Here is a 26,435-nt window from a genome sequence, read left to right on the forward strand (position 1 = left end):
GGTGCCGTGCTGATCTTGTTCAAAAGCTTTCAGGTTTCAGGGTCTGTCTGTCTGTCTGTCGTCGTGCGCTGCATATGATGCTTTACTTTGGTGTATAATCCGGTTAGCATGCAGTTCATCACAGAAATGGTCTATGGTCTATTAGGTAGAAAAGTGCATGGGGCCAAAACCGTTAGCGCACGCAATTTATTGTTAGGCCCTGAGCTATGTCTCGGGAGAGGCGGTACACTGTCGCTGGCGCGCCCGTTCTCAGACATCCGATTCACTTTGGGCGTCGTCGCGACGCTATGTACCGTACGTTCCCACGCTGTGATAAACTCGCAAGGCCCTTCTTGCAGTCCAGCGCGCTTTTTGTAGGCAAGCTCCGAACTCAGACAAGGCGAAAAAAACCGGACATACGATGGAATGACACCAAGAATAAAGAGTAGTGCATCGGCCGTATTTTCTAAGCTTTATTTCATTTCCCATTCTTTTCGCCCTTCATCATTAGCTCGTACGCCACCACGCCGTCGTTATGACTTACATCGGCCACTCGGCTCGTGCGGCGAATTAGGAAAGGAGAGAAAATGAAATGTTCCGTTAAATATACGCGGGCTCTGGGCCCGTGTTCTGTAACGTTTTTTTCTTAACATTCATTTTTCTTAACATGCGTCGAGCCCGCGCGCGCGTTTCTTTGTGTGTGCGTGTGTGCGTGCGTGCGTGTGCGTGTGCGTGCGTGCGTGTGCGCGTGCGTGCGTGTTGATCGTTATAGGTAAGTGTCTCTGACGTTAGCCTGTGGTCGGACCCTGTGCTCAAACGACAAACTCATGTACCAACTAGCCTAACAGCAAATTCTCCTGATGTGACCTCTTAGGCCAGTACATATAACTCTAGGGCTTCGCGTTCGAAGCTTCTATAGTGAGCCATACTTAGCTCCCTTAAACTTGCCTGAATAAACCTAGAGCCATCATTTAAGTATAATATTCTCTCTCTCTCTCTCTCTCTGCATGTGTGCTTTAATTACCATGTATAGACCTTCTTGTATACGCTAAGGAAGCCCTTTCATGGAAAGGTGGAAGCTGCAGTTATGGCCGTGACACTCGTGTTCTTGTTGCATCAATGCCCTTCTCCTTTCCGCTCCTCTCGAGAGCACAGTTGAAACTTAAAACACAGCGCCGCTACAGAGCTGCTGCGTTGCATGCTCCTTCGCTCCTGCGTGAAATAAGCACAACGATTTCGACGTAATGCGGTTGCGTGCACGAAACAGCCCCGTCGGGCTGCTTCATTCGCGTAGCATGTACACAATCCCATAGTTGCAGGAAAGTCCCTGACGCGCGGACAGTGACAACGCGGCGACTGTACATTCGCGGCGTTTTCACGCACGCGAGCATTTTATTGTGCAGCACAGTGACGCCGTGCGACAAAGTGCGGCTTACGAAATTGCGAAAACTTCCTGGAAACTGGCGTTTTTGACATACGACGCTGAACAACACGTATTCAGGTCATTTGAGAAGGACCGAATGGCTGGAAGGCAAAACCAAGGACAACAGTGAATATCACAATGTGCATCTGTCCTTATAAGAGTTGCATGATCTTTAACACACAGTGAGTATAAGTTTCTGCACACTGTCGTTGTATGAAACCTACTTGCGTTAATATTTGGAGCAGCTGCACTATGCTGTAGTCAGGTTGTCATGGTGTGCGAACGCAACTCTGCGGAAGGGCAGGAAATGCGCCGCGTAACACTGTACCATATAAGTAAGAACCGTTGTGGCCTCCGAGATCGCGCTGGAGCACTAAAAGGAACCCCACAAGGCAGCTCATAGCACGGCAATGATCACGAAGCTTGCGAGAGACGTATTCTTTACGGGACACTTCGTCATTAGCCGGTAGGACACTGAGTGTTGCATTAATTAGACGGGACATTATGCACATATCGACACCATACTCGTTCTTATCTATAGCAAATAACATTTATGCTAAACATTTGAGATACGTACTGCGAAACCGAAGAAACTAGCGGCATCATCCAGACTTTGTTTTTCAAGATGTGTCTACGGATGATGCTGATTAAGGCTCTTGACCAGGCTTCGGCGACCAGTGCGAAAATAGCAATCCAGTTCTCGAGACATGCATTGCGGTAATTGCCATGGAACATGTTATCAACTAGCTCAACTCTGCGCATCATGTTCTCTGAGGCGGTCAGTGGCGCAGTAGCCCGTATGAACTACTGTAACTACTGTTCCTACTCGAGAGCAGTACCTCGCATGCAGGCGCTATAACTGATACAGTTTACGGAGTGCAGTTTCTTTGTTAAAGGTATTTTGCGCTCAACATCGTTTACGCTCAACTTCGTTTGCCCAAGCGACAGAGCTTACAACGCTTACAAGGTGCAGAAAAGTTGACCTTTGGGATCGTCAGCCAACCTTTTCTGATTGTGGGAAATCTTACGTAAAGAATAACTGCCACGTTTTATACTTGTCTGAGAGGGGCTGCGTTTCAAAGTGCTGTAATTTCCTAAGCGATGATTCTGCGACTGTCTGTTGTTTGAGCATCCAATGGATAGCCGGCGTCTGACAACCTCTTGGACTGGTCTGATATAGGCTTACGGCCGTTTGTTGTGCACAAGAACCCACCATCCACCGTTCACGGCCGGCCGACTCTGGCGATAACCTGGGCGCAGCGCGGCTCGGACCACTGACGAAACACGATAAGGAATAGTCGTGGAATATAATCACTACATTACCCCGGCGATTGTATTCCATTGATATTCCTTCTGGCGCTTTGACAGTCAGAGAGGCGCTCCGCCCCCGTGATCACCGGGTCGACTGACCGTGAACGGGGGATGATATGAAAGGCATAGAATCGAGCGAAAGGAATCCTTAATTATACGAGCCGTGCAGGACGTTGCGAAAGCAGGGGCCGAATTTACAAAGCTTTCTTTTTTTATATAGAGCTGTTTGTTATTGATCGCCGCCTTCGCTAATAATATTTCCGACATCACGATTGGCTGGCATTAATGGCCCAGAAGAGGTTTCGGCTCGTAATAACTTTTTTTTTTTTAATACGGGCTCAGCTGTTTGCAATAACTCCTTTTACTGACTTAGACTGCATTGAATGAAGGGCAGGATTGGTGTGTTTTCACGCGGCTGCAGTGGTAAGTCTTGTAAGTAACCAGTAACCACCAGTAAGTCTTGTCGGGATGAAACATGAGCTTTATGCATAATAACTCGATAGTACCTACAGGTAGTTAGCACCAGCGGATTAAAATAGTCTCCAAACAAAGGCAATTGTGAGAGGGAGCGTCTGCACGTCATCATGTCATTGATACACTTATTACAAGGTTTCCCAGAGTGTAGAAAAACATAGCTGAGCGACACAAACCAAAAGGGGTCTTTAGTACGCCTCGTAAGTTTGATGAGCTTTTCCACTTGATCAAGCGAGGGGACGTGCAAACAACGTGCAGCAAAAAACGCAAAGTGCACTTCGTACGGCTGTATTAGCTCTATACAAGACCGACACTTAGGCTAGATTTTATTTCTTTATGTTTATTCATTTATTTATTTGATTCTGACAATACATTTCATGACTGCCATGGCGCTGGAGCTAAGGGCGAAGAAATATGTCTGACATGGCTCCTAGTGCCGGGGTAACAAAGAGCACAACCAGAAATAAAAAAGATATAAAATGAAAACATGACACATGGCCAACGGTACACGCGGTACTGCGTATATAATAAGCAATTAAACAACATATCTTTAAGTTGCGCAGCGAATTAGCTGCACACTTCAATATTATGGTGCACTAGTGAACTGCACTATTTATATGAAATAATGAGCACACACAAACATAATATCGTAAACAATTCAGACAATACAATTTTGATTGCCTCCTAAATGTGAGCCAATATGAAGCTTGTTGTATGATGTCAATTAACGAAGTATGTATGTTTAGTAAATTAGGAACCTGGCATTTTATGGCAGATTCCTAATTCTGCTGTAATTTGTTCTTGTTCGTATCTTAACAAAATTTGTGCTTCTAAAAGAATAAGCAGTTGCGACGCTGTATTTAGAAAAAAAAAACTTTTCGCGGTTCGCTTGCATGTAACTCTAGGAAGGCGACTTCTAACAGTGGTTGGTCATGCAAAGTATTAATGTTTAGAGTATAACATTGCTTAAAATGTGAAAAAGTAAGTTCATAGATAGATCAATTATAGATGAAACAAATACTCTTTTCCTACATGATATATAAATTTTGCAAGTTAGTTTTAAAAGTTATGCCCCGCACAAGCCGGGAGTTCATCAGAGAAAAATGTAACTCCCTCTTGAGTTTCAGAGAATACAAGCTAACTATTTAACCCACCAAGTGTTTGTGCAAAATTACGTTTAGAAAAATTAACCTCATGTGTCCAACGCAAGTTTTAATGAAAGAAAACAAATTTGTGTTCTGACATTCTCTCCAAGAAATGAGATTGAAATGTAATTGCGCCATTAAGAACTGGCTTATTAATTTGATCAATACTGTTTACTTTGTCTTATTTCAAAATAATTGGTTAGCAGTCAGCCACTTCAAAAGGTTATTTAGCTACCTGTGAACAATTGTAAATAAAGGTGAACCGTTGCGTGATGAAGAAAGAGAGAGACGTTCTCGCCATCTGCATGTTAATTAAATTTTAACATTTTATGCGCAAAAACCATGATCTCATTATGACCCGCCGCGGTGGCTCGGCGGCTATGGTGTTGTACTGCTAAGCACGAGGTCGCGGGATCAAACCCCGACCACGGCGGCCGCATTTCGATGGGGCCGAATGCAATTAAAACGCCCTGGTCCCGTGCATTGGGGGCACGTTGAAGATCCTCTGGTGGTCAAAATCAATCCGGAGTTCCCCCACTACGCCTCACAAACAAATTGTGGGTTTGACACCTAAAACCCCAGAATCCAAATCTCATTACGAGGTACGCCGTAGTGGCAGGCTCCGGATTAATTTTGACCACTATGGGGTTCTCTAATGTGCACCAAATGCACAGTACGCGGGCGATCTGGCCTTTCGCCCCCGTCGAAATGCGGCCGCCGCGGCCGGGATTCTGTCTCCCCACCTCGTGCTTAGCAGCGATATGCCAAAGACACTAAGCAGCCACGGGGCTTCATCTGTATATATTACTGTCAGGCGTTTAAAGGATATTTACAATATCATTTATGTAAAGCAGGAAAATCCTAGGGCCTAAGATTGAGCCTTCAGAAACTCCATATTCTATTGGTGACAAATCAGACTTAGCACCATCTCTGTTCACAAACTGAGAGCGATTATGAAAATAGCTATACAGGATGATCATATTTAAATTCTATGAAATTTAAAAAAAAATAGTCTGTTGCAGATAACGCAATTCTAGTCCTTGGGCTGGATAGGCAGACATTAACGAGCATTCGAAACACATATTCAATTGATTAACAAAAATCCACCAATTAGCTTTTAAATTAAAATTACATTGTGGGGTTTTACGTGCCAAAGCCACTTCCTGATTATGAGGCACGCCGTAGTGGAGGACTCCGGAAATTTCAACCACCTGGGGTTCTTTAACGTGCACCTAAATCTAAGTACCACGGGTGTTTTCGCATTTCGCCCCCATCAAAATGCGGCCGCCGTGGTCGGGATTCGATCCTGCGACCTCGTGCTTATTAACAGCCTAACACCATAGCCACTGAGCAAGCACGGCGGGTACTAATTAGCTTTTGAATTACCTAACGGCACATATTGCAATTTACTAATTGTACCCGGTGAATTTGCAAGGCGTATCCGCTTGTAATGAATTTCCAGAATGACGCCAGCTTGGAGATATGCGTCATCAAACTTCTCCTAAAAACGCACCGTTGTTCCACTTACTTTTCTAACAATTAAAACGCTCTTTCTCGCACTGAAGCACAAAAGTAACTGGAACAACCATGTGTTTCGTTCCACACTTAGGTAAATAATATCTCGAAACTGGTGTCATCCAGGAAATTAATTTCTAGTCGATACATCTTGCAACCTTACCGGCTACAATTCGTAAATTGCAATATGTGCCGTAAAGTCATTAATTGAGTAGTTAGTTATTGAATTCTTCTTAACTATTTGAATGTTTCGATTTTTCGTGCTAGCAATGTCCGCCTCTTCAGATAATCAAGCTCAAGGACAAGAATTATGCCATCTGCCACAGGCGATTTCTTAAAATTCCGTAAAACATAAAAATGATCACGCCGTATAACAAACTAAGCGTACGGCCTCTCATTCCACATCATGGTAACATAGAAAAAAGTATGTTTTGTTTAATAGAATCGAAAGCTTTGCTAAAGTCTAAAAAAATTCCTCATGTACTGCTGATTTTCCTTGTTACAAACCGTTTTGTAGGGGATGTTCAGTCAGTAGATTTACTGACTCAATTTTTTCGAAATCCGTACTAATTCGCTGTTATTCAGTTCTATATAGTGATGCTCTTATATTCTAGAGTTGAAGGCTCTTTCAATTGTTCTAGAGACAACTTGGAGTATGGAAATTGGTCGATAATTGCAAATGCAATCAACAGCACCATGTTTGTATAGAACCGCTACCTTAGCATATTCTTGGTTTGTAGCGTGAAGTGACACACACACAGGCTAGAAGAAGACAGGACGAACGCTTCTTCTATGTGTGTGTGTAACTTCGCGCTACAAACCAAGAATATGTTACCGTACCAACTCGGCCAACTTTATATCCTTTTGCGACACCTTAGCAACAGTGACGTAGCCAGAAATTTCGTTCACGGGGGGGGGGGGGGGGGTCACGTTGCAGTTTGGCCTCCTTCTTATAAAATTTGTTGAGGAATCAAATACCTGAATAATAACTGCATTGCCATTGCCAAAGATGCTGCAAACAAATTCTTGAACGCTACGCACTGTCAAGATAAGTCAAATATGTATTTTTTCATAAAAGAATATACTCGTATGTCCCCAAAATTGTGCCCGAAATAACTGATATCAATGCTTCCGTGATTTTTGTCTATTTAATAAGTAATGAAAATACCACACGAACTTTAGAACTATATCAGTTCGAAATCAGCAAAGCAGTGCATGCCGCCGATATAAAAAAACGCAAAGGCCGTGAAATGAACAAGTTGAGGACAAATATTTTAATGAAACTTTGTCATTCAAGAACAATGTTTACATTTTTATAGATATGCAACGGCCGGGGAAAAATCTCCATGACGCTGTCCTTTGTTCCGATGTATTGCGCAGGAGCAGCTGTCACCGGTTGTGTATTGTAATTGCACCGAAATTACAGTCGCAACAGAGAGCAGATATAAAAATCAGGAGTTCTACAAAATATACGAAGGCGAGTCTAATTAAAGTGAGCTATTGCGAATATATGACAAACGGGGTACTTTATTTAAAAGTAGTCGCCATGAGCATTTAGCCATCTGTCCCGCTGACTAACGAGTCGCGTGATTCCCGTCTCATAAAACTCCTTGGGTTGCTGCTTCAAAAAGTCTGTAAGTGAATCTTTCACGTCATCGTCCGACACGAATCTGGTTCCCTTGAGCTGCTTCTTCAATTGCCCCAAAATGATGAAGTCGCAAAGCGACAGGTCTGGGTTGTATGGCGGATGTTACAGCGTTTCCCACTTGAACTTTGCCAGTTTTGTGTTAACCACATCAGCGACCTGGGGACGGGCATTGTCGTGGAGCAGGATGACCCCATTCCTCAATTTTCCACGTCGTTTGTTCTTGATTGCGGCACGCAGCCGATCTGGCGTTTCACAATATCAGAAACGATTGATAGGCTCTCCAGGTTCACCTGGATATACTACCTAGAGATACTATTTGCTCACCTGGTTTCACTTCCTGAGGGACACCACTTTGGGTAGGCCGTAATAAGGTTTTTGAAGTACGCTAACTTTCTCTCGGATGAAATGCATATTTGAGCGGCAGCGCAAACCGTTGAAATATGTATTATCAATATTGTCTATTGGGTATCGCCATCGTGGAAAAAGAGTACGTAGGTCAATCACCGCCGCTGCATCAATGACCGTTCCAGAGAACGTTGAAGTGAAACACGCGCGTGACGGCTGGCTCTCGCGTCGTCGCAAACACTGTGGTAGTGAACCTATGTTTACAGCTTGTATCGTCGTGAATAAGAACCATAAGTTGGCACGTGAAATGAAATTATTTTGATGCTATAGGTTCACACTGTGTGGGCACACCCTCTGTTCAGTTTTTACAAGTTAATGTAAGCATGCTACTTATATTGGGTGTTCGTATAAATATTTGGGTGTTCACCTAACCGAAAACCTCTCCTGGACAGACCATATTGCAGCCGTTTGCGCAAAAGCTTCAAGGACACTAGGTTACCTACGTCGTAATCTGGGCAATTCACCTTCCAACATCCGCAAATTGGCCTATCAGACATTTGTTCGTCCACAGCTCGAGTATGCATCATCCATTTGGTCCCCACATCCTACATACTTAATCGACATGCTTGAATCAGTCCAGAACCGAGCTGCCCGTTTCATTTCACGTAATTATAGCCATCACTCCAGCGTAACGCAAATGAAACTCGATCATTCCATACAGCCTTTAGTTCTTCGCCGTAATATCGCTCTGTTATCCTTGTTTCACAAATATGTTTATATTGCCACACAATCCACACTGCACATCCAGACCGCCTCGAACACGTCTCGTCGATTAAATAACCACTTTAGTTTTGCGCGCATGTACGGTACGACACATGCTTTTAACTTTTCCGCACTCCCTACGGCCATTCGCTTGTGGAACAATCTGCCTGAGCACATTGCTTCTGAGTCAGATCAAGAAAAATTTCGTCATCTCCTACACGAGCATTTTTCATAATAGCACTTACAAATCACTTTATCTTTTTTCGTACACTTTGCAATCTGCTTCGAACATCCTGTGATATTTTTTTTTTTGATGCATTGCTATCTCGCTCTTGTGAATTGCTATTTTATGCTGCGTCGTGTGTTCACTTGTATGCCTTGTATATATTATTGCTTTTTTGCGTCTTTTTCCCTGAATATCACTTGAAGAATTGTGCTCCCTGATATGTTCATCTTTTGTGTATTTTACTTTCTAGTATTAATGCCTTACGTTACGTTTTACTCATGTTATTTCCTTAAGTGTACCTTTGTGGCCTTTCATTACTTCAGTTGTTCCTGTTTCATGTTTTAATCTTGGTAGTATTGTTGATGAGGCCTGTATTGAGGTATATCTTTTATGTACCACATTAGAAGGCTGCTTACTCTGTAACCCCCCTTACACAATGCCCCCATGGGGCCTGTAAGGTATTTTAAATAAATAAATAAATAAATATGTGTCGACGCTCAAGTGTATAAATAGGTTATTTCCCGCAATAAAGTGCTGTTGAAAGTTAGCACTGTATTGTGTTTATTTTTTTTGTCTTTCCTCGTGTACCTGTGCAAGAAGAAGAATTATCTTCAAAATGGCATACCAACATGCCCAAGTGCTCACCACTGTAATCGCCCAAGAACGTAATAACAAGTAGGGACCAGCTGATACGGGGCATAAATCTATAGCGGCAGCGAAAGCTTGCAATATTTTTTTAGAAGCCAGTTTTTATACCTCTTTGGTGGCGTTGTTGACGTCCGTTCCCTTTGTGGGCGAAGGGCTTCACCAGTGTTCCGTTAGTGCAGTAAATGACCAAGCCGAAACGTAGGCCATCATCCCGATCCTCTTCCCGGTGTCTCTGTATTTTCCCTCTCCTGATAGCTTTGCGTCCTTGGTGGCATTATGCCGTCAACAACGTACATCCAATCACAAAGCTTCGCCGCAACCCCTCTGCGACCGGGGGATGCTCTAAGGAAGCGGCTACGGCTGAGGAACCTTGCAGCCGGCAAGTAAAGAAACGAATTAACGGGTTGTCAAGACAGCTAGTTTCTAACAAGGTAATATTAACGTACGTCGTGCAATCGGCTCTCTGTTGACACGCGTCGAGTGGAGCTTCAGCGTCGCAAAGGCTGCTCGCTTCGAGGCGGTGTGGTTCCACATCATGGGATGTCCTTCATGGTCTACATCCCTCAAGGTTTCGCTGCCAACCACCGCGACAGTCGCCTATTGTTACGGGCTGTCTGCAACGGCGTTGTTTGCGCAACGCTATACAAGAACCATACGGTGTTTCTTGTTCACCTCAGCAGCACATGGTTTTGAGCTACAAAGCGGCATTTTTCAAGCTACCAAAGCTGCACTTTTGCTCGTGCATTATGCAAAGCAGTGGCACCGTAGCTGGCGCAATATTATGCGCAGCGAGTCGTGCACCGTTTCGTGAGCTATCGATTGGAGTAAATGAACAGTTTTTGTACTGCATACGTTGCGTACGCAAGAGCGCTAAGTTTTACATAGTGCGCATGTGCAGAACGTAACACAGACGGTACGTGATACGCATCCGATTCATGCGCGCGTACATGGAGGGCGATCGCGTGCTGCTCCAACATGTTGGCTGCTCTCGTAGTTCTCGTTTGTTCGGGACAGCATGAGACTCGTGTTTTTCGCAATATTACGGCGTCAAAGGCGACCAGCGGAAGGGTCTATTTTTCGATGGCCTACAATTTGGCATTGCTGCATGAACTCAACGCCCAGAACCGATTTCAGGATCCTGCGCGATGGGATTCGATTGCAGGTGCAGAATTCCGGTGAGGTGTTTTTGCGAGCGCACGTTCACAATCCGGCTACTGTGCCAATATCTGGCTAAGGATTTGGCTAACACGTTTGTATTGGCTTGACTTGTCTGCAGACAACAAGCGCTTTATTTTTATCTTTCAGATGGCGCAACAGGTTTACGTACGCTTATATATAGGTGGGCACTCCCGTGTACTAAAAGCCCTGTTGTGACGCGCGCTGCCACGTTCCACAAAGCGCTTGCGTGCTGCGTACGTATCGTCATGGCGAAGTACTAAAACTCTCTAATATTTCATATGCGCGAGGGCAATCTCCTTTTGAAAAGTAGAAGACCTTGTTCAGTTATGACTCCAAAATTTTCTCATTAAGTTTCTGTAGTTCTGTTACGCAATGTTCCATTTTGATTCTTGCTTTTCTAAATTTGTTTTTGTTGTTTGTACTTTTCATCACCTCCAGTGTGGAGGAGCCATGATTTTTTTTAATTATGGGCCAAAACCACGATCTGATTATGAGGCACGCCGTTAGTGAGGGACTCCGGAAATTTGGACCACCTGGGGTTCCTTAACGTGCTCCTAAATTTAAGTACACGAGTGTTTTCGCATATCGCCCCCATCGAAATGCGGCCGCCGTGGCCGCGATTCGATCCCGCGGCCTCGTGCTTAACAGACCAAAACCATAGTCACTAAGCAACCATGGCGGGTAGCCATGATCTGAAACAAAGAGGACGACAACAACTCTGATTGGTCTTTGTTTGTGGAGGTAGCGCTCCCCGGTGGCAAAGTGGAGAGACGCGGCTTTTTTTTTTTCTTCTATCCTGCCTATCGCTTCTAACCGCTGACGTCATTGGATGTCTTTGACCTTGGTGGTTTGTGAGTAAGCTGAAGAGTGTGGCATCAGCCATTAATAGCATAGCAGCCAATCATATAGCAGTTGGAGGCGCGAGCAGCCCCTCCAGACGCAGCATTCTTCTCTGCGCTGTGTAGCATCGGCGGAGTGGCAGAGAGGTAAAATATTCGTTTAGCAGTCTGCGCGTCCGAAGCTCAAATCTTCGCGGGCCACTACGGCGCACATCAGAACGACTAGGGAAGGGAGCCACTATAAAACTGATTCTATAGTTGAAACTATTAAGTGATTATTCTTGTACCATAATAGCTTTCGTTTGGCATGACTTTACTACGCATCAGACACCCCATAAGCGTAATTTCCACCAAGTAGCGTTGCTTTGAACCCAGATGGTAGCGGATACGCGCGAGCTAACATAATGGGAAACACAAGAAGCGTGGCATGGGAGCCGCGGTGTTCTGTGCGCCCCGTATTAAGGTTTACACGATGTGCACGGACTCTCTCTGTTCTGCCGCAGAACGCACAGCCATACATACGTATGCCGAAGCGCGGCGGGCAGCCTACTTTGATTGATAGAGTGTTAGCGTGCTCTCCACCAATTCAGGGCTCAAGATTAATTTCGGCTGCATCGGGTCCTTCAAGGTGCGCCTCAATAAGCTAGTGATGGAATCGCGTGATCTCAATTCGACAGCATGCGTACTTGGGCGGAAATTCCATTTGAGTGAAAAACTAAGTGACGCGATGCTACTGGCTTCTTTCTGTTCCTCTATGTTGCGCTGGAGCTAACATGTGCAGCTCGCACGAACTCACCAAAGAACGTGTACTATAGTGTGTTCACATGAAACGTCTTATTTCCGACGTTTGTTTTCTTTAGCGCGGCGCTCTGCCGACGTGGAAATAATGGGTAAATTACGTTCCAACGTCTTAACCTAAACCACCAGCAACGACATGAAAAGCATTTCAATACTTACAGTGCGAGCACCGCGTGGTAAGAAACAAGCGCTGCGACCTCCGACATAGGTTGGAAAAACATTTCATGTATTTTTTTTTAATTATTAATTTCCGATGTACGCCCTGCGGGCGTAACAGAAATAAAGATGCAAACGCCTGTACTGAGTCTATTTTGCAAGATAGCGTCGCGTGCGACCCGCTGACACCGTCAGGGCTGCGACCTGCGATTCGACACCCTTCCGCATTGGGTGTGCGCGAGGATGGGGGCGTCGGCGGAGGGCGCGACCCTCGGCGGTCACGCATCGTCGGTCGGTCAGCTTTCGAGAGCGACAAGGCCACGCCGCTCTTAGCTCGAAGTGTTTACGCGGTTCATTGCTCGGCCACAATGCACCAACCAGGGCGCTAATCAGCAACGATTCGCGGTGTGGAAGCGTCGCCTGCTTTTCATGGTCCACTTGCTCGGTTATCTATAGGCTGCTCTTTCAGCGGAAGCGTGGAGACTCCGCTGTGTCGGATATACGCCGTGACACCAGTGGGCACTGCATGTATATTCGTATAGGTCCAGTACAAGTTCCTCAACTTTGCGCCAGGGCGCCCTGGTAAGAAAGAAAGAAAAAAGCTCCTGTTTAGAGCCCATGTAGCGCCCTCAACACGTCCGCCTACGGCGGTCAAAAATGAAATCGTTTGGACGAGCGACAGCTCGTGATGTCACAAAGATGCGGCGGCGCAGACGTCAGATTCGGTGCGTAAGGCAAAACAGAAGTCACCCTCATTACGCTAACGTGTTTGTGAACATTCCATAATTGTCGGCAGTGTGGCAAAGACCCCTACAGCACAACTCTTGTCCGGATCCACTGTCTCCCGGAATGTAAGGTATATAATGCCAACGCTAATGTCCCACGTACCGTCTCTCTGGCCAGCGCGGCGTCCGTCAGGCACACGCGCTTTTACACACCTCCGACCAACGCTACTAGACTAGCTTCAGTTGTGAAACTGTCTGCCCGCGCGCTTACAGCCGCTGTCGCCACTTCTGTGACAGCCGCCAGATGGCAGCGCCGTTCCATCAAGCTCCACTGCAGACGCCTCGCCGCAGCCTAGAGCTCGTGCGGACGGGCAGTTTGCGCGTGTTTGACGCTCGCTGGCTTTCTCCCTTGTCCGAATTAGCGATACCATGAGAAAGCGGTATCCACCTACAGCAATAAGATTTATCGGGCCAGTTGGTTCATCCTGAAAGACGGGTAAACTGCACGAAAGGAAGAAACGCATGCAGCGAAGCGCAGAAGCTGCGTTTCTAAATGTCGTGTGTTTCTACCTGTCGTCTTAACGTTGCGCGCAGTTTAGGCTCAGGAGCCTGAAGACCAGCCAAAGTGCGTGATTGCAGGATGATCTTCATCCCCACCGAAGCTTGTCACCACGCCAAAGAAGCGCTACAAATAGAAAGATGAGGTTAGTCTTTGAACAAAGAAGCCACACACACAAAAAAAAAGAAAAAAAATATCGTCGGCTCTTCCGCTCCGTGAAGATGGCTAACCAGCGAAGTTGAAACGTGCAGCCCCTGTGTTTATCGCTGGGTTAATCCCGACAGTTCATTAAAATATTTCTCAATTATGAGGTCACACACCCAATCGGCTGCGACGGAGAGAACGACATCACTGACGGTATGCCCGCAGTCCGCCGTTGTCGCTTGCGTTCGATGTCTCGAGTTTTCTCGGCGGCGTGGTTAGCCCGCAATTTGACGCTCGTGATTCTTCGAAATGAAATTTCTTCAAAATTAAATCTGTCCATTACGTAAGACAATGAGTGGCTCACATTCCCTTAAGCAATGGCTTATACCCCCGTAAACGTAGCCTCCCCATTGCGATGACAGAAGAGAAGTGAAATTCTACGCTGGAATGAGGAACGGCAACGCAGCCAGCTGTGGAAGACGACGACGAACGCGGGAGCAATGGCAAGAGCGCGTGCCGTGAATTTCGCAGAGAGTTCCCGGTCGGCACGAGGAATCGCTCTGTTCCACGCCGAGCGAAGCGTCGCATTGCTGGGAGCACAGAAAAAGTGGCGCGCCGAACTGTCAACATCGTTCCGATAGCCGCCTATGCAGCCAGGTACGGAGGACGTCGGCATCGTCTGCTGATATTCTTGACAAACTCGGCGAAGGCTACAATTTCGCGGATGACATGCTTGCTGAAATCGTCCTCGCCCTGCTAGACGGTCGTGGATCCGAGATATATAGCGATTCCAAAACGGCAGTTAGGGCTTTTCAGACGGGTTGCATCGCCAGGGAAGCTGCTCGTCTTCTTAGCAGCTCGAGTCGATACGCTCTCACGCATCATTCAATCCACTGGTTTCCCGCTCACGTAGGGTCGGTCGAGGGTGCTCCCCCGAACCTCAATGAGACTGCTCACGAGGTTGCGCGTGACCTCACCGACCGCGCTTCTTCTGCAAGAAGTACCGACTTCCCTCCTCCCTAGGGCCACAGGGACGCTCCCGCTACTCACAACGAGATTATTAAATTCTTCTACATGTCTAGAAGGGTCTTTCCACCCCCTCACCCCAAGTTCAATAGGGCGCAAGCCGTTTCGCTTAGGCTTCTGCAGGCCAGCACGTATCCGTGCGTGTCCGTTCTCCACGAGGCTTACCCGGACGGGTATCGCGACGACGCCTACCCCTCCTGCGGGCAGACCTCCACTCTAGCGCACATGCTCTGGGAGTGCGGGTCGACATACCCCAAGTTCATTAAGGAGGAGTGGGACTCGCTCCTGCGTAGCCCCGCTCTAGAAAAGCAAATCCTGGCTGTCCGGCGTGCCCGCGACCGGGCCGGTGAGCTAGACCTGCCGGTCCCGACGTGGGACTAGCCGGGTGCGCGACGAGTTCGCGTCCTCGCCGGACCTGCAATAAAGTTTTTTCACTCACTCACTGCACCGCGCGCTTAGACCGGCCCGCCCGCGTAGCCGGTATTCTAGTACACTATAGTAGCCGGTAGTGAGAAAGTGGAGCTGGACGCGACTGCAGCGCCACGAAGGCGTGCGCGGGTGGCGGTTCCGCGCAACGGCGCCGAGTTTGAAAACTCATGCTAGTCTAGTAACGTTGCCTCCGACTCCGTTGCATATATTTGTCAATAGTTGCCTTCTGTTACTCTCTGCTGTTCTCTCTCCATGACATTGTACTCCCCTCCCCCCCCCCTCCGCTGATCGCCGCTTAGGTGCCAGCAGCCAAAGCTATACATACAATTACAGTGTGGCTAGGAGCAATTTTTCTCCCTTAATTTTCCTTTATGTTTATTTATTTATTTTATTAAACAACCAATTGCCTATATGCGGTACCCTGCATGCAATGCAGACGTCTGACCAAACGGTTATCAGTCTATATGCACCATATTTGCCGACCTACGGGTCGTAAGAGTTGGGGTCGAGCATGTCAAAAGGAGTAGCTGGCCCATGCCGTCGTCCGACTCATCCACGATAAGGATGTTGTTGAAGGGAGGAACTTGTTCTCATCGAGAACTAGGAGTACTGGGTTCATTTACAACATCGACATGAAGAGTGGAGAACGTTACATCTCATCAGTCTAGCATGACTGCAGTGAAGCACACCGAGGGACCAAAAACGGCTGCTTAAAACCCCCTCTGTCCTCCCTGATCCCTAGGCCAGGGAAACTGCCGTCCAACCTTTGTCCAATCGGAGCGTCCAAAGTTGTGGAAGGACCCGCTTTGAGGGCGAGGGTTCACACATTCACTCCCGCACCTTTGTTCACTGAACACACAAAAGGAGGGGGCTTCGTAGACAGGGGCTTTCACGCTTGACTCAAGCTGGCGCGTCTTGATTCCTAGGATGACCCCGCAGTTAGCTAGGGAGTTTGTCAAACGGCCATGGCGGTTACCGGTGTCCATAGGGGAACACTGTCGAACACTCTTTTCCAGTTTTCTTGCTCCCATTGGTCCGTGAAGGTGACAGTGGACCAGCTGTCTCGCCTTGTGGGCGTGTCTCGCCTTGTGGGCGCCGGTGGCCTGTCCGTCGGGGACGCAATGTCAGCTTAAAGAAGCTATTCATCGCAGTGGACCAGGAGAGGCTAGAAGGTCACCACTCCCGCTGGCCGATCGTAACACTGCCGAGTAGTGGGTGTCCACCCTCGGGGACCGGGTCGTGTGTTTCTATTTACGCCCAAGCCACGTGGCCCAAGCCCAGCGCTAACCCAGCGCTCGACCGCTGCGCCACCATGCGCTACTCGCATGTACCACGTTTCTAGGTACTTTTTCAACGAAGCGTCACGGCGAGCGCTCCCTAGATCCCTGTAGGTACTTGACGCGGGACTGGGGAAATGTTTTGCCTGGGCGCACAATCTGCTCACCCAGCTGTCGCTAAGAGAAAATAGGTTTTGCAAAACAAGCCGCCTAGGCTGTTTCGAAATAAGAGTTGCGTGCGGAAGCTGACGCAACACTGGACGAAATTTTTCAGTTTGGATAAGGGGATAAAGGGATGTGATAAGAAGTTGGTCGTGGTGTGCGAGGCGCTTCGATCCAGAAAAGCTGGGATAATCGTGGGGCATGGAGGGTTTCTCGCACCACTAGCCACATTATCGCTGCGCTCAAGCTTCCTTTCCTTCTTGACATAACTCTCTTCCAGCAGAATCAATAGCAAGGCGCTGGCGCCATACAGTACGCATATTAAACGTCCAGGAACAAGAAAAAAAAATCACGCAGAAACTTCTCTGGGAGTTAGGCTATGCGTACGCATTGTGCCACTAGCTAATCTCCGCGCAGCCCGGTGTTATTACCAATGTTATGTAACTTGATTAGGCAATTACTAACGACAGCTCAGTGGCGACACGAACTGGTGCCGACGGTGGCGCAAGGAGCATTGACGACGCAAGCAAAGTACTGCAGGTGGAGGCCCGAGGTGCGCTGATGACGGTTCCGATCATTATATAAGCCGTTATCGCTCTTCAGCGCCTTATTCATTCGCGTGAAACCATTGGAGACTTTTAGCATGTCCGCTATTCCGGCAAACGGGGGTGGTTTGGGCGGATTGCCGGATGAGCGGGTGCAACGTGAGCGGCCGGAGCGGTGCAGCCACCGTGGTGGCGTAGAGCTCAACCAGACAAACACAGAGCTAAAATTACATTAAGCGAATATCTTCTGCTTCACTGCTGGTGCAAATTTTGGGCAGTGGCGTAATTGTCCACACGATTGCGCCGCTGTCCAAAATTTACACCAGCAGCTAGAATATATCAATTGGCTCCGTGTTTGAGCTTTGCGCCAACAGCTGGCGACACCAATCTGGCCGCCCACCTTTACGCCCCGTTCACCCGGCAAACCGCCCGCGCTTGCCCGTCTACTGGACGCACTAAAATTCTCTGTTATTGAGCCATGAGCGTACTCAGTCGGCGACTCCTTATGGCAATGCCGCGTGGGCCGCAGCTTGAAAGCGATCTGCGATGCCCACAGAACAGTGCCAACAGCTTATAGCTTCGCGCGCTGTGTTTTTGCTGCTTACATAGTCTTAAAGAGACGCGCGCCCGCTTGACTTCAAAGCGATTTGCGAAAGTTGCAGAATGAGGCGTTAACTGAGAGCACCGCCAGCTAGCACTGTGTTTTCGCCGCTTCGTTGCTGTTGAAGCTGAAGGCAGCACAATGACAAATTCGTTCGCTACTGCGGGCGCTATCTCGAAAGCGGTCGTCTTATTACGGGACAGACGAAGGGACGGTTTTTTCTTTGGGTAAGCATACAAATTAATTTTAAGGTAAGCTTAGGGTAAGCTTAAGCATTCAGAATTAAAATTTACCTACACCGCCTAAAGTCAGCGAATGCAGGCTGGCCCGAACACACCGCGCGCCCTGGCACAGCCAGGGGAGAAACACCAAATACATAGAAGGATCTATGGCGTGTATCATGGCGCTTCGGCGAAAAAGTACATAGACATGTGGTACGTGCGGGCGACGCATGGCGGCGCAGCAATCGAGCGCTGGGCTTGGGAGCAAATAGAAACACGCGACCGGGCCGCTCTCCATCCGCAAATAGTGATGCAAAATCTCCTGAAACTTTGAAGACGTGAAAATCAAAATAATGAAACAAAATTAAAAGTTATTGTTTGCTGCCAATTGGGAATAATTAACGTGCTAACAGGCATTCTTTGCATTTCGCCTCGATCAATATACAGGGTGTTTCATGTATAACTTGAGCCAAACGTTAAAAATACGCCAATGCCCGGTAGCTGGACCGAACCAAGGTAATGTTGTCTACCGACGCTTGGAGATACTCAGGTTACCTTTTTCCATTCCGCCAAATTACGTAATTATTTTAATTGCTCATCTTCTCAATTATTATAATTCGATGGAAAATATCAATGAGAAAATTGTAGAGCAATGTGCAAAACTCCCGATACAGCTTTCTGATGCTCAATATGAGTGCTATATAAAAGTGTTCTTCCGGGCGTGAAGGCAACCTACGAATGCACGCAAAATTGCCCCGCGACTGTCGGCTCGAGGCACTTTGCGTGTATTCGCGGGCTTCTTTCACGCTCGGAAAAACACTTTTATGTAGCACGTATTGAGCAACAGAAAGCTGTATCGGGAGATTTTCATGTACAATTTTCTCATTGACACTTTTAATCTGATCATAATATTTGAGAATAAGTTCAATAATCAATTAAAACTAAGTATATAACTAGGCGGAATGCGAAAAGTAAACTGAGTATCTCAAAGCGACGGCAGACAGCATTACCATGGTTCGGTCCAGTTACGTGGCATTTGCATATTTTTAATGTTTGGCTCAAGTTACGTGAAACATCCTGTATATATGCAGCCGTCGCAACCGAGAAACGAACGTAAATGCGTCCTTGTGCTCAACAGCCGAACGCCACGGCGTCTGCCAACGTTTACTGAATCTAGTATATAAACACGATGCGACAAATGTCGCCCTTTGGAAATACGGACATAAATACACTTGGAATAAGAGAAAAGATCTGCCGAATTTGTATGTCATTAATTCACAATCATCATCACAGAACTGTATTTGTAAAGTGAGCAAACTAAAACATCTCGCTGACATATGTGTGCGGCTGTGGTGTACTGGGTCGAGTACTCGTTTGTCATGCGGTGTTTGTGTGTGCCGCGTGAACGGACTTTGCACAAGTGTATGTGGCCGCTATCCGGCGGCTCTGGTCTACACGAGAAAAACACAACTTTTTACGAAAAAGAGAAAAAAAAAGTCAAAAGTACACAGTGGGTCGCAGAAACGAAGACCACATCCAAGCGCCGCTATGTCGAACAATATCACATATGTATGTCCCGGTTGCATGGCGGGTTGCCTCGTAAACCTCGGTATTTCGAACTTTTCTCCTATATAGAGTGGGATTTGACTGAGAGCGTGTATTTATATATCATATTCAAACCGCAAAATATCAGAACCATTAGTATAGAACACCATCGTGGACACTATACCATATGTAATCAATGAAGACAACCACTTTTGGTTTATTGTTGCTCTTCTTGGTGCTTATTTTATCAAGTCAAAAACCAGCTTTCGCCCGGGTAGCTGTGATGGATTGCCGCAAGATAAGTCGGCGAAATGCAGGGTTCGACGGAAACCCGTCTGGTCGGAAAAATTGATGGCGGAAAATATCGAGCGCCGACCAGTCGTTGAAAACAAAATGCGTTTCGGCCCTGCTATAGTGCACGTACGTGTGCCTTGTTCACGATGGCTATCGGGGGCTCCCGTACGTAGCAGGGACGAAACGTCTTGTGTTTTCAACGATTGGTCGGCGCTCGATATTTCGCGCCACAAATAAGAGATATCGCTCAATTCCACAATTATGAGCGTGATTACACGAGCTATAATTTTGTATTTATTTATTTATTTAGACACGTATACATTCGCCTGAGGACATTACACTGGGGGGCCAGCAATACCTATAGTAGCAACGTATCACAACTGCGCTACGCATTTCTTTAAATATTTAATACATGTGTGCAAGGACACGCTGGTGCCTATCAGGCGCGTCAGTTACTTCTCTGTTCCAAGTTGTGGAAAAGAAATATTGCGCAAATAGTGAAAAACGCTGCTGTACCACAAATACGCGCAGAAAGATTAACTGAGCTGAGTATAATGCGCGGTTTTTCTTGCATGGAGGGTTAGTGAGCCTGCATGCAATTGAAACAAGTAAGTTCCCCAATACTTTCCTTGATTTCATTGTCTGTTGGCTTCATTTGGTTATGCCTAACGAAATTCGGGCCCCTTCGGTGCCCTTCACGTTCACTAAATGCAAAAATTGCATGAAGGCGCCCTTGCTATGAGCGTCCCCTTTGAAAGGGGGCGGCGGGTTTCGCCACCAAGCTGTTGTTAATATCTTGCCTAGCTCTTTTTCTTTTCAGGAAAACACACACAAAGTATTTCCAGCATCAAACTTTCTGAACAGCTACTGGAAACTTTATTTTTGTATGCCTCCGCTGTTTGTGATCTCCCTACTTTTCTACAACCAAACCTCCATGCAATCGCCTTTTACTATTCATGAACCTAATGGCTTCGAGAAGGCCAGAGGAGCCTAAACTGACAGCTGGGTAGAATTCTTCACATTGTAATACATTTCCCATCGTTTCCCCAGGTTTACCGCAGAAAGCACACGTTGAGGGGGTTCCTCGATGGGCGCCCTCTATTGATGGCCTCGCTTCACGCGAGAACGCTGCGGCCTGTTATGCCATTTCTCACTCGCTCCTTCGTAACGCTTCTTACCTCACGCAGGAGCTGGCATACACGGTGACGGCTGTCGTCCTCTACATCATCGCATCGGTAACGCAGCTGGTGTCGCAGTCAAGCTACTACGAAACTTGGCCTACTATGTTCAGTGCTCTGAACGGGCAATACATCGCTGCTGGCGTAAGTACACTCGTTTTGTGCATTCGACGTTTTCTTTCGTTGACCTCGCGACACAACCTCCCGTAATTCATCGCTCCATTGACAAGTCATTAACACTGGCCTCGCGCTCTTTGGTCATACTTGGCCCTAGCGCCACAAAACACCGCATATCTTCTACATCAACATCATCATCACAAGCTCATTTTTCTAGGCTATGTAGACCCTTTGCATCCGCGATGTGACAGCAGTGCGTACATGACCCTAGAGAACTTCCGGTCAGCCATTTATGACAGTCCAGTTAGCCCCCCCCCCCCCCCCCTTAAGAAAAGAAATATTTTGTCGCATATACTGTACACCCACATATTCTTGACGTTTTCTGATATAAAGAATGTGCGCCGTGCGTCGAGCTCATGTATGTTATTTCTTTGCACTTAACAATACAATTCATTTGTGAAACTCTCCAACTCTGCAGCAAAACTGGTGCCAGTTGGAGGGTCCTTTGAATTTATAGGCTATCGTAACGTGTTGTTCCGGAGGGATTAACGGCAAGTCTTCTGGGAACTCTGTTTGTAAGCATGAAAAGGGTCTATAGGTATAGTTATGCAGACACCAAGTTCATGAAACGCGAAACAGTGGAACCTTTAGGGGCGGCTACCGGCTCAAGGCATTTCAGCTGTGATCTGACACTAGGTCATAAAAGGAGTCGAGGTAAATGAAAACAACCAAAAAAGTTTAATATTAGCCAAAATGAGTGCAACTTAAGTGCGCAAGGTGATTGATATTCGCGAAATGGAAAGTTAGCGTCCACCTGAAGCCTGCATGAAGCTACGAATTCCATTCTTTGAGCCATTAATCGCGGCAGTAAGCTTTAGGATGATGACTTGGCGGACTTTAGGATGCAGAATCACAAACAACATTCCCAGCCCTGGCACTGTGACAGACTCCGAGCTTTAGCCCGGCAGTTTTCGGTCCCTGTTGAACGTTTTCGTCACGCTCGCAGAACCACCTTCGCATGTTGCTAGCCTCTCTTTTTTAAAGTGTCAGCAGCCAATTCAAAGTATAGACTTAAATGGACCATTCTAATGAGAAAATATGCACTAAGAAATATATGCCCGCGAAATGTGTAATGTGCAAGTACAATATGACCTCAAAAGCTCGATGAAAGTACACACTTTTCACAAGAAGAATCACAACATAAGGGTGTAATTTTTTTTTGTAGTACTTCTCTGGGGCACACGTGTGCCACGCTGTTCGGGGAGGGTAAAAGCGCGGGAGCTCTTACCAGAGATAACCATTTCAGGGCGGGGTTAGACCCCCTTAAATTCTCCGAATTGCCATAACCCTGCAACAAACACTATCTGGCTGAAACATCATAGTCAGTGTACAATGTTTTACTAGCGTCATATCAGTGGCCCCTTTCCGCTTTTTATGTTCGGACGTAAAGAGAGGGTGCTATGTGTACTGTTGCAAATACATGCAGGAGAGTTCTGTATCCTTGTTAGTGGTTTTTTAAGCAGTTACAAGCCAAGAAGCGCTCGCTGGAAATTTTTATAAGATCGCGTATATAGTGCATGCAGGGTTATCTCGGGAAGACCGAGAAAAAAGATCATTACAAGGTCAATTAGCGTGTAATTGTGTGCCATGTTCTACAGAGTGGCGGGTTATATGGTCCGAAGTACATTTTATTGTTTGAAATTATGTTGGTTCGCATGGTTGCGCACAAAGATGCGGCCGTTGACGCAGTGCCGTCGCGTCTGCAGGTGTTCGGGCTGCTGCAGGCGATCGTGTACGGAGCCGGAGCATTCCTGCTGTTCCAGGACTGGAAGGCGACTAGGCCGCCCCCGCCACCGCCGCAACCGCCGCGCCCTACCAATTGAGAGCGGCCAGCGACACGCCGAGAAGTGGACGCCTCTTGCCCCGGGACGCTTCTTCCCAGTTTTTTTTTGTTATTTTTTTGCTCGCCCAGAGCCGAGATGAGGGGGGCCACGGCTACCCACGCACTAACAGAGAAGACACAGCACTCACGGACCGCACACAACACTGCTTGCGGTTCTAATTACGAGCGCACCGTCTGTCTGTATAGCCCGCCGTCTTCTATTCGAGTTGAAGGACCAAGCGAGAGAGAGAAGAATATAACTCTGCGCGTTTTCTTTTTTTAGTTCGCAACTATATTTCTTGTAGTCATCTCGTTTATTGCGACCAGTCAAGTTTTCACTCACGTGAAGTACGTGGCGGTTACTTTTACTTTTAGCCGGCACGTATACATCCCATCCCTTTGTATCCTCAAGACTGTATAACGAACTCGCTGACACATTGGCGTGCCGTCATGAGATTCTCAAACAGATTATTAAAAACTGAGTGCTGCCTGAGTACTTGTGAAAGTTGCATTTCGCGCTAACAATGGTGGGAGTGGGTTCCGACGCGTTCGGGGGCATTATGCTTATACCTCCGCGCAGTGGATTAAGAAAAGCGCCTTTCGTCCATTGCGTGCGCGCGATTCTGGCACTGCAAGGCGCCACAGTCGCTGGCAACCAAGCCAAAACACAGAGACTCCCTCATTGGGCACCTGTGGAGGCATATTTTTGCGGCTTGTTCTTTAGCACCATTAGATAAGTACCTGGCTGTGTTCTTGCATTATTTTCCTTGAATTAGCTATTCGGCATTTTGGGCAGCGAGGACACGCCTACCATTGAGCTATTTATTGAAGTAGAAATAGTGACGGTATTTATCGCCATCCTCTCTTCAAGAAAAAATTGGTAGGTGCCCGAGCCCAAGGGATATGATAAGAAAAGCTAATTTGATGCGGATTCGGTTAGAAACTCGAATAACGCGAAAGAAAAGAAAAAACATTTACAAATGCCGAATTATTGCGAGTGTCGGGTTATAGTTTTTTTCTTTTTCCACTATAGCTATAAACAGGCTCAAGATGCATTGAGCTGAGTTGATAGATGTATGTGTTAGCGCTCTACTAAACCCTTGGAGTATTTGTATATCGACAGGTTTGAGGATAATGCTGTTGAAGACAGAGCTCTGTTGAACCGTCGTCCGAGTTGGAGTAGCTGCACAACTACTTCCAAAGGAGTACCACCACGACAGCTCATTTTGAGGGTTGACTCACTGCGAAATATTGTAAAGCCAGTGTGTTGCACAGAGTTTCACAAGCTTAGCACAGTCCCCACATTGGTAACCTATAGTTGAAGCACACGTGTATACAGTTCTGTTTCAATTTTCGTGCGCTTCCTCTTTTAATAGAAGCCAGTAAACAACGAACGCTGTGCGGATTTTCCCAAAACAGAGTATATTGTGTGCATACAAAGGTTTACCTTTATATCATCGTTCCTTGTTGAGAATCCGGGTTCAGAAAATATATGATTTATTTTAAGCGCTTGTTTGATGCAGGAGATATCTGTATATACTGCTAGGTGCAATAATTCCGTGTTTACCTTGCTGCAGCATGTTTGCCTCTATTTAAGATATCATTACTAATCCGCCCTACTTAGTACTTCTGCCACTTAATATGCTTCGTGGTAGAACAGTTTGCTTTCTTGTCGACGAAAACGAGACGCATGTCGATGTCGATCGTGTTCCGGCGCAGAGACCGCGCGGCTTAGTCGATCTAATAATTGCGGTTATTTGACGACACACCTACGCACTAACAAATATCTGAACTCGTCATTCTTGTCGCACTCAAATGAAATAAATGCACGTACAATCGTGCACTTCTATATATTGCCTGGCCTGCATCCTTCAGTCCGGTTTACTGTGGTTCTTGCCCTTAATCCAATGCTCACTGAGAAATAAAGGTCATCGAAAGCGTAGCGCCGCTCGTTGCGGCAGTGAAAATGACTCTGCCTACCTTGTATGTCGTATACCAAACTCTTCATCGTAGTTTGGTATCCCAAAGGAAAATAAAAACTGAAAGGCACGCAGCCGTCGATGGTTGCTCATCAGCATGTCGCTGACTAATGAGTCGGTTTCAATGCGTAAGTCTTAGCAAACAAAATAATAATAATAATAATAATAATAATAATAATAATAATAATAATAATAATAATAATAATAATCTTTATTACAAATAATCAAATTGTACATATGATTTTGCTAGGTCTGCCGAAGCCTTCGGTGGGCTTGTATGGCAGAAACCAGGCAGTCAGGGCAATGCATTATGTACCTTATTACAGACAAACTAAACGTCAAATTAAAAAAAAAAGATTAGAAAGAACGTTTCACAGGTTTTTTCAAATAAACATGATCAGTAAACAACACCTAATGTTCAAATGAAAACACGTAGCACTCAATAACCATTACAATTGAGTAAACAAGGCACAATAAGTAAACAAAGTTACAACTTATCTAGAACAAAAAAAGAAAAAAAAATGTGAAAAACACCGGAAAAGTCTGACATTCATTTTGGTAAAGATCACACTACAACAAAAGAGACTTTGTACATGTGTGAACTATTCTATCATTGCCTTGAGGACCTTTTTTAATCCCGACAAAGTTGTCTGATCCAGTACAGCACTGGGAAGGTTATTAAACAGGTGGGGGATGTAGTACCACAGAACACCTAAACAAACTTAGAGAAGGGAAACTGTACCTTCCACAGTGCTACGGAAATAAGCGTAGCGGTGGCGTCGTGAACTAAAGTATGGGACCACAACATAGAGTTTCCTACAAAATTACTAGAGGGAACTCTGGCGCTAGTGTCTACGTGAGCTACAATGGCAGCGGTTGTCCCAGCATGGGAATTATGGGAAGTACATGGATTTGCCTAAACTTCGTCCTTTTTGGCTTCAAACGGCTTTGTGACTTAGTAAACTGGTCATTTTCAACAGTTTATTGCGTAATAAATAATTAAATAAACATCATTAAAATTGCCCGACTGCAGGATTCGAACACAGGGACTCTAGTACAGAAGCCTGATATTGAAACCATTAAGCCACGGATGCATGTATCGACAAGCGAATGAAACGCACTTATGAATTTATCGCGGGCATGCCAGTGCTTTGAGACGCTTGGTGCGTTTCGATTTGGGCACATAAACAAGCTCAATCATTGCAATTAATAGCAATTGTACGCGTTCCGCGGCGTCTTCTACACTTCGAAGAATATAGATTGCGCTGAAATATACGACAATAAGATTTATATAGCGTAATAT

The 26,435-nt window shown here is 46.3% G+C and overlaps 1 protein-coding gene across 1 annotated transcript in view; it reads left to right on the top strand.

Annotated features, from left to right (window-relative positions):
* The window catches only part of LOC142587432 (MARVEL domain-containing protein 1-like), a 124,762-nt gene extending 99,760 nt beyond the window's left edge, over positions 1–25,002 (top strand). The window contains exons 4-5 of the mRNA XM_075698449.1: positions 21,164–21,298; positions 23,038–25,002. Coding sequence (XP_075554564.1) covers positions 21,164–21,298; positions 23,038–23,154 — 252 coding nt within the window. The 3' untranslated portion in view covers positions 23,155–25,002. The remainder of the gene's footprint in view (positions 1–21,163; positions 21,299–23,037) is intronic.
* Positions 25,003–26,435: the final 1,433 nt, after the last annotated feature.

Source organism: Dermacentor variabilis, chromosome 1 (assembly GCF_050947875.1).
Source record: "Dermacentor variabilis isolate Ectoservices chromosome 1, ASM5094787v1, whole genome shotgun sequence".
NCBI lineage: Eukaryota > Metazoa > Arthropoda > Arachnida > Ixodida > Ixodidae > Dermacentor > Dermacentor variabilis.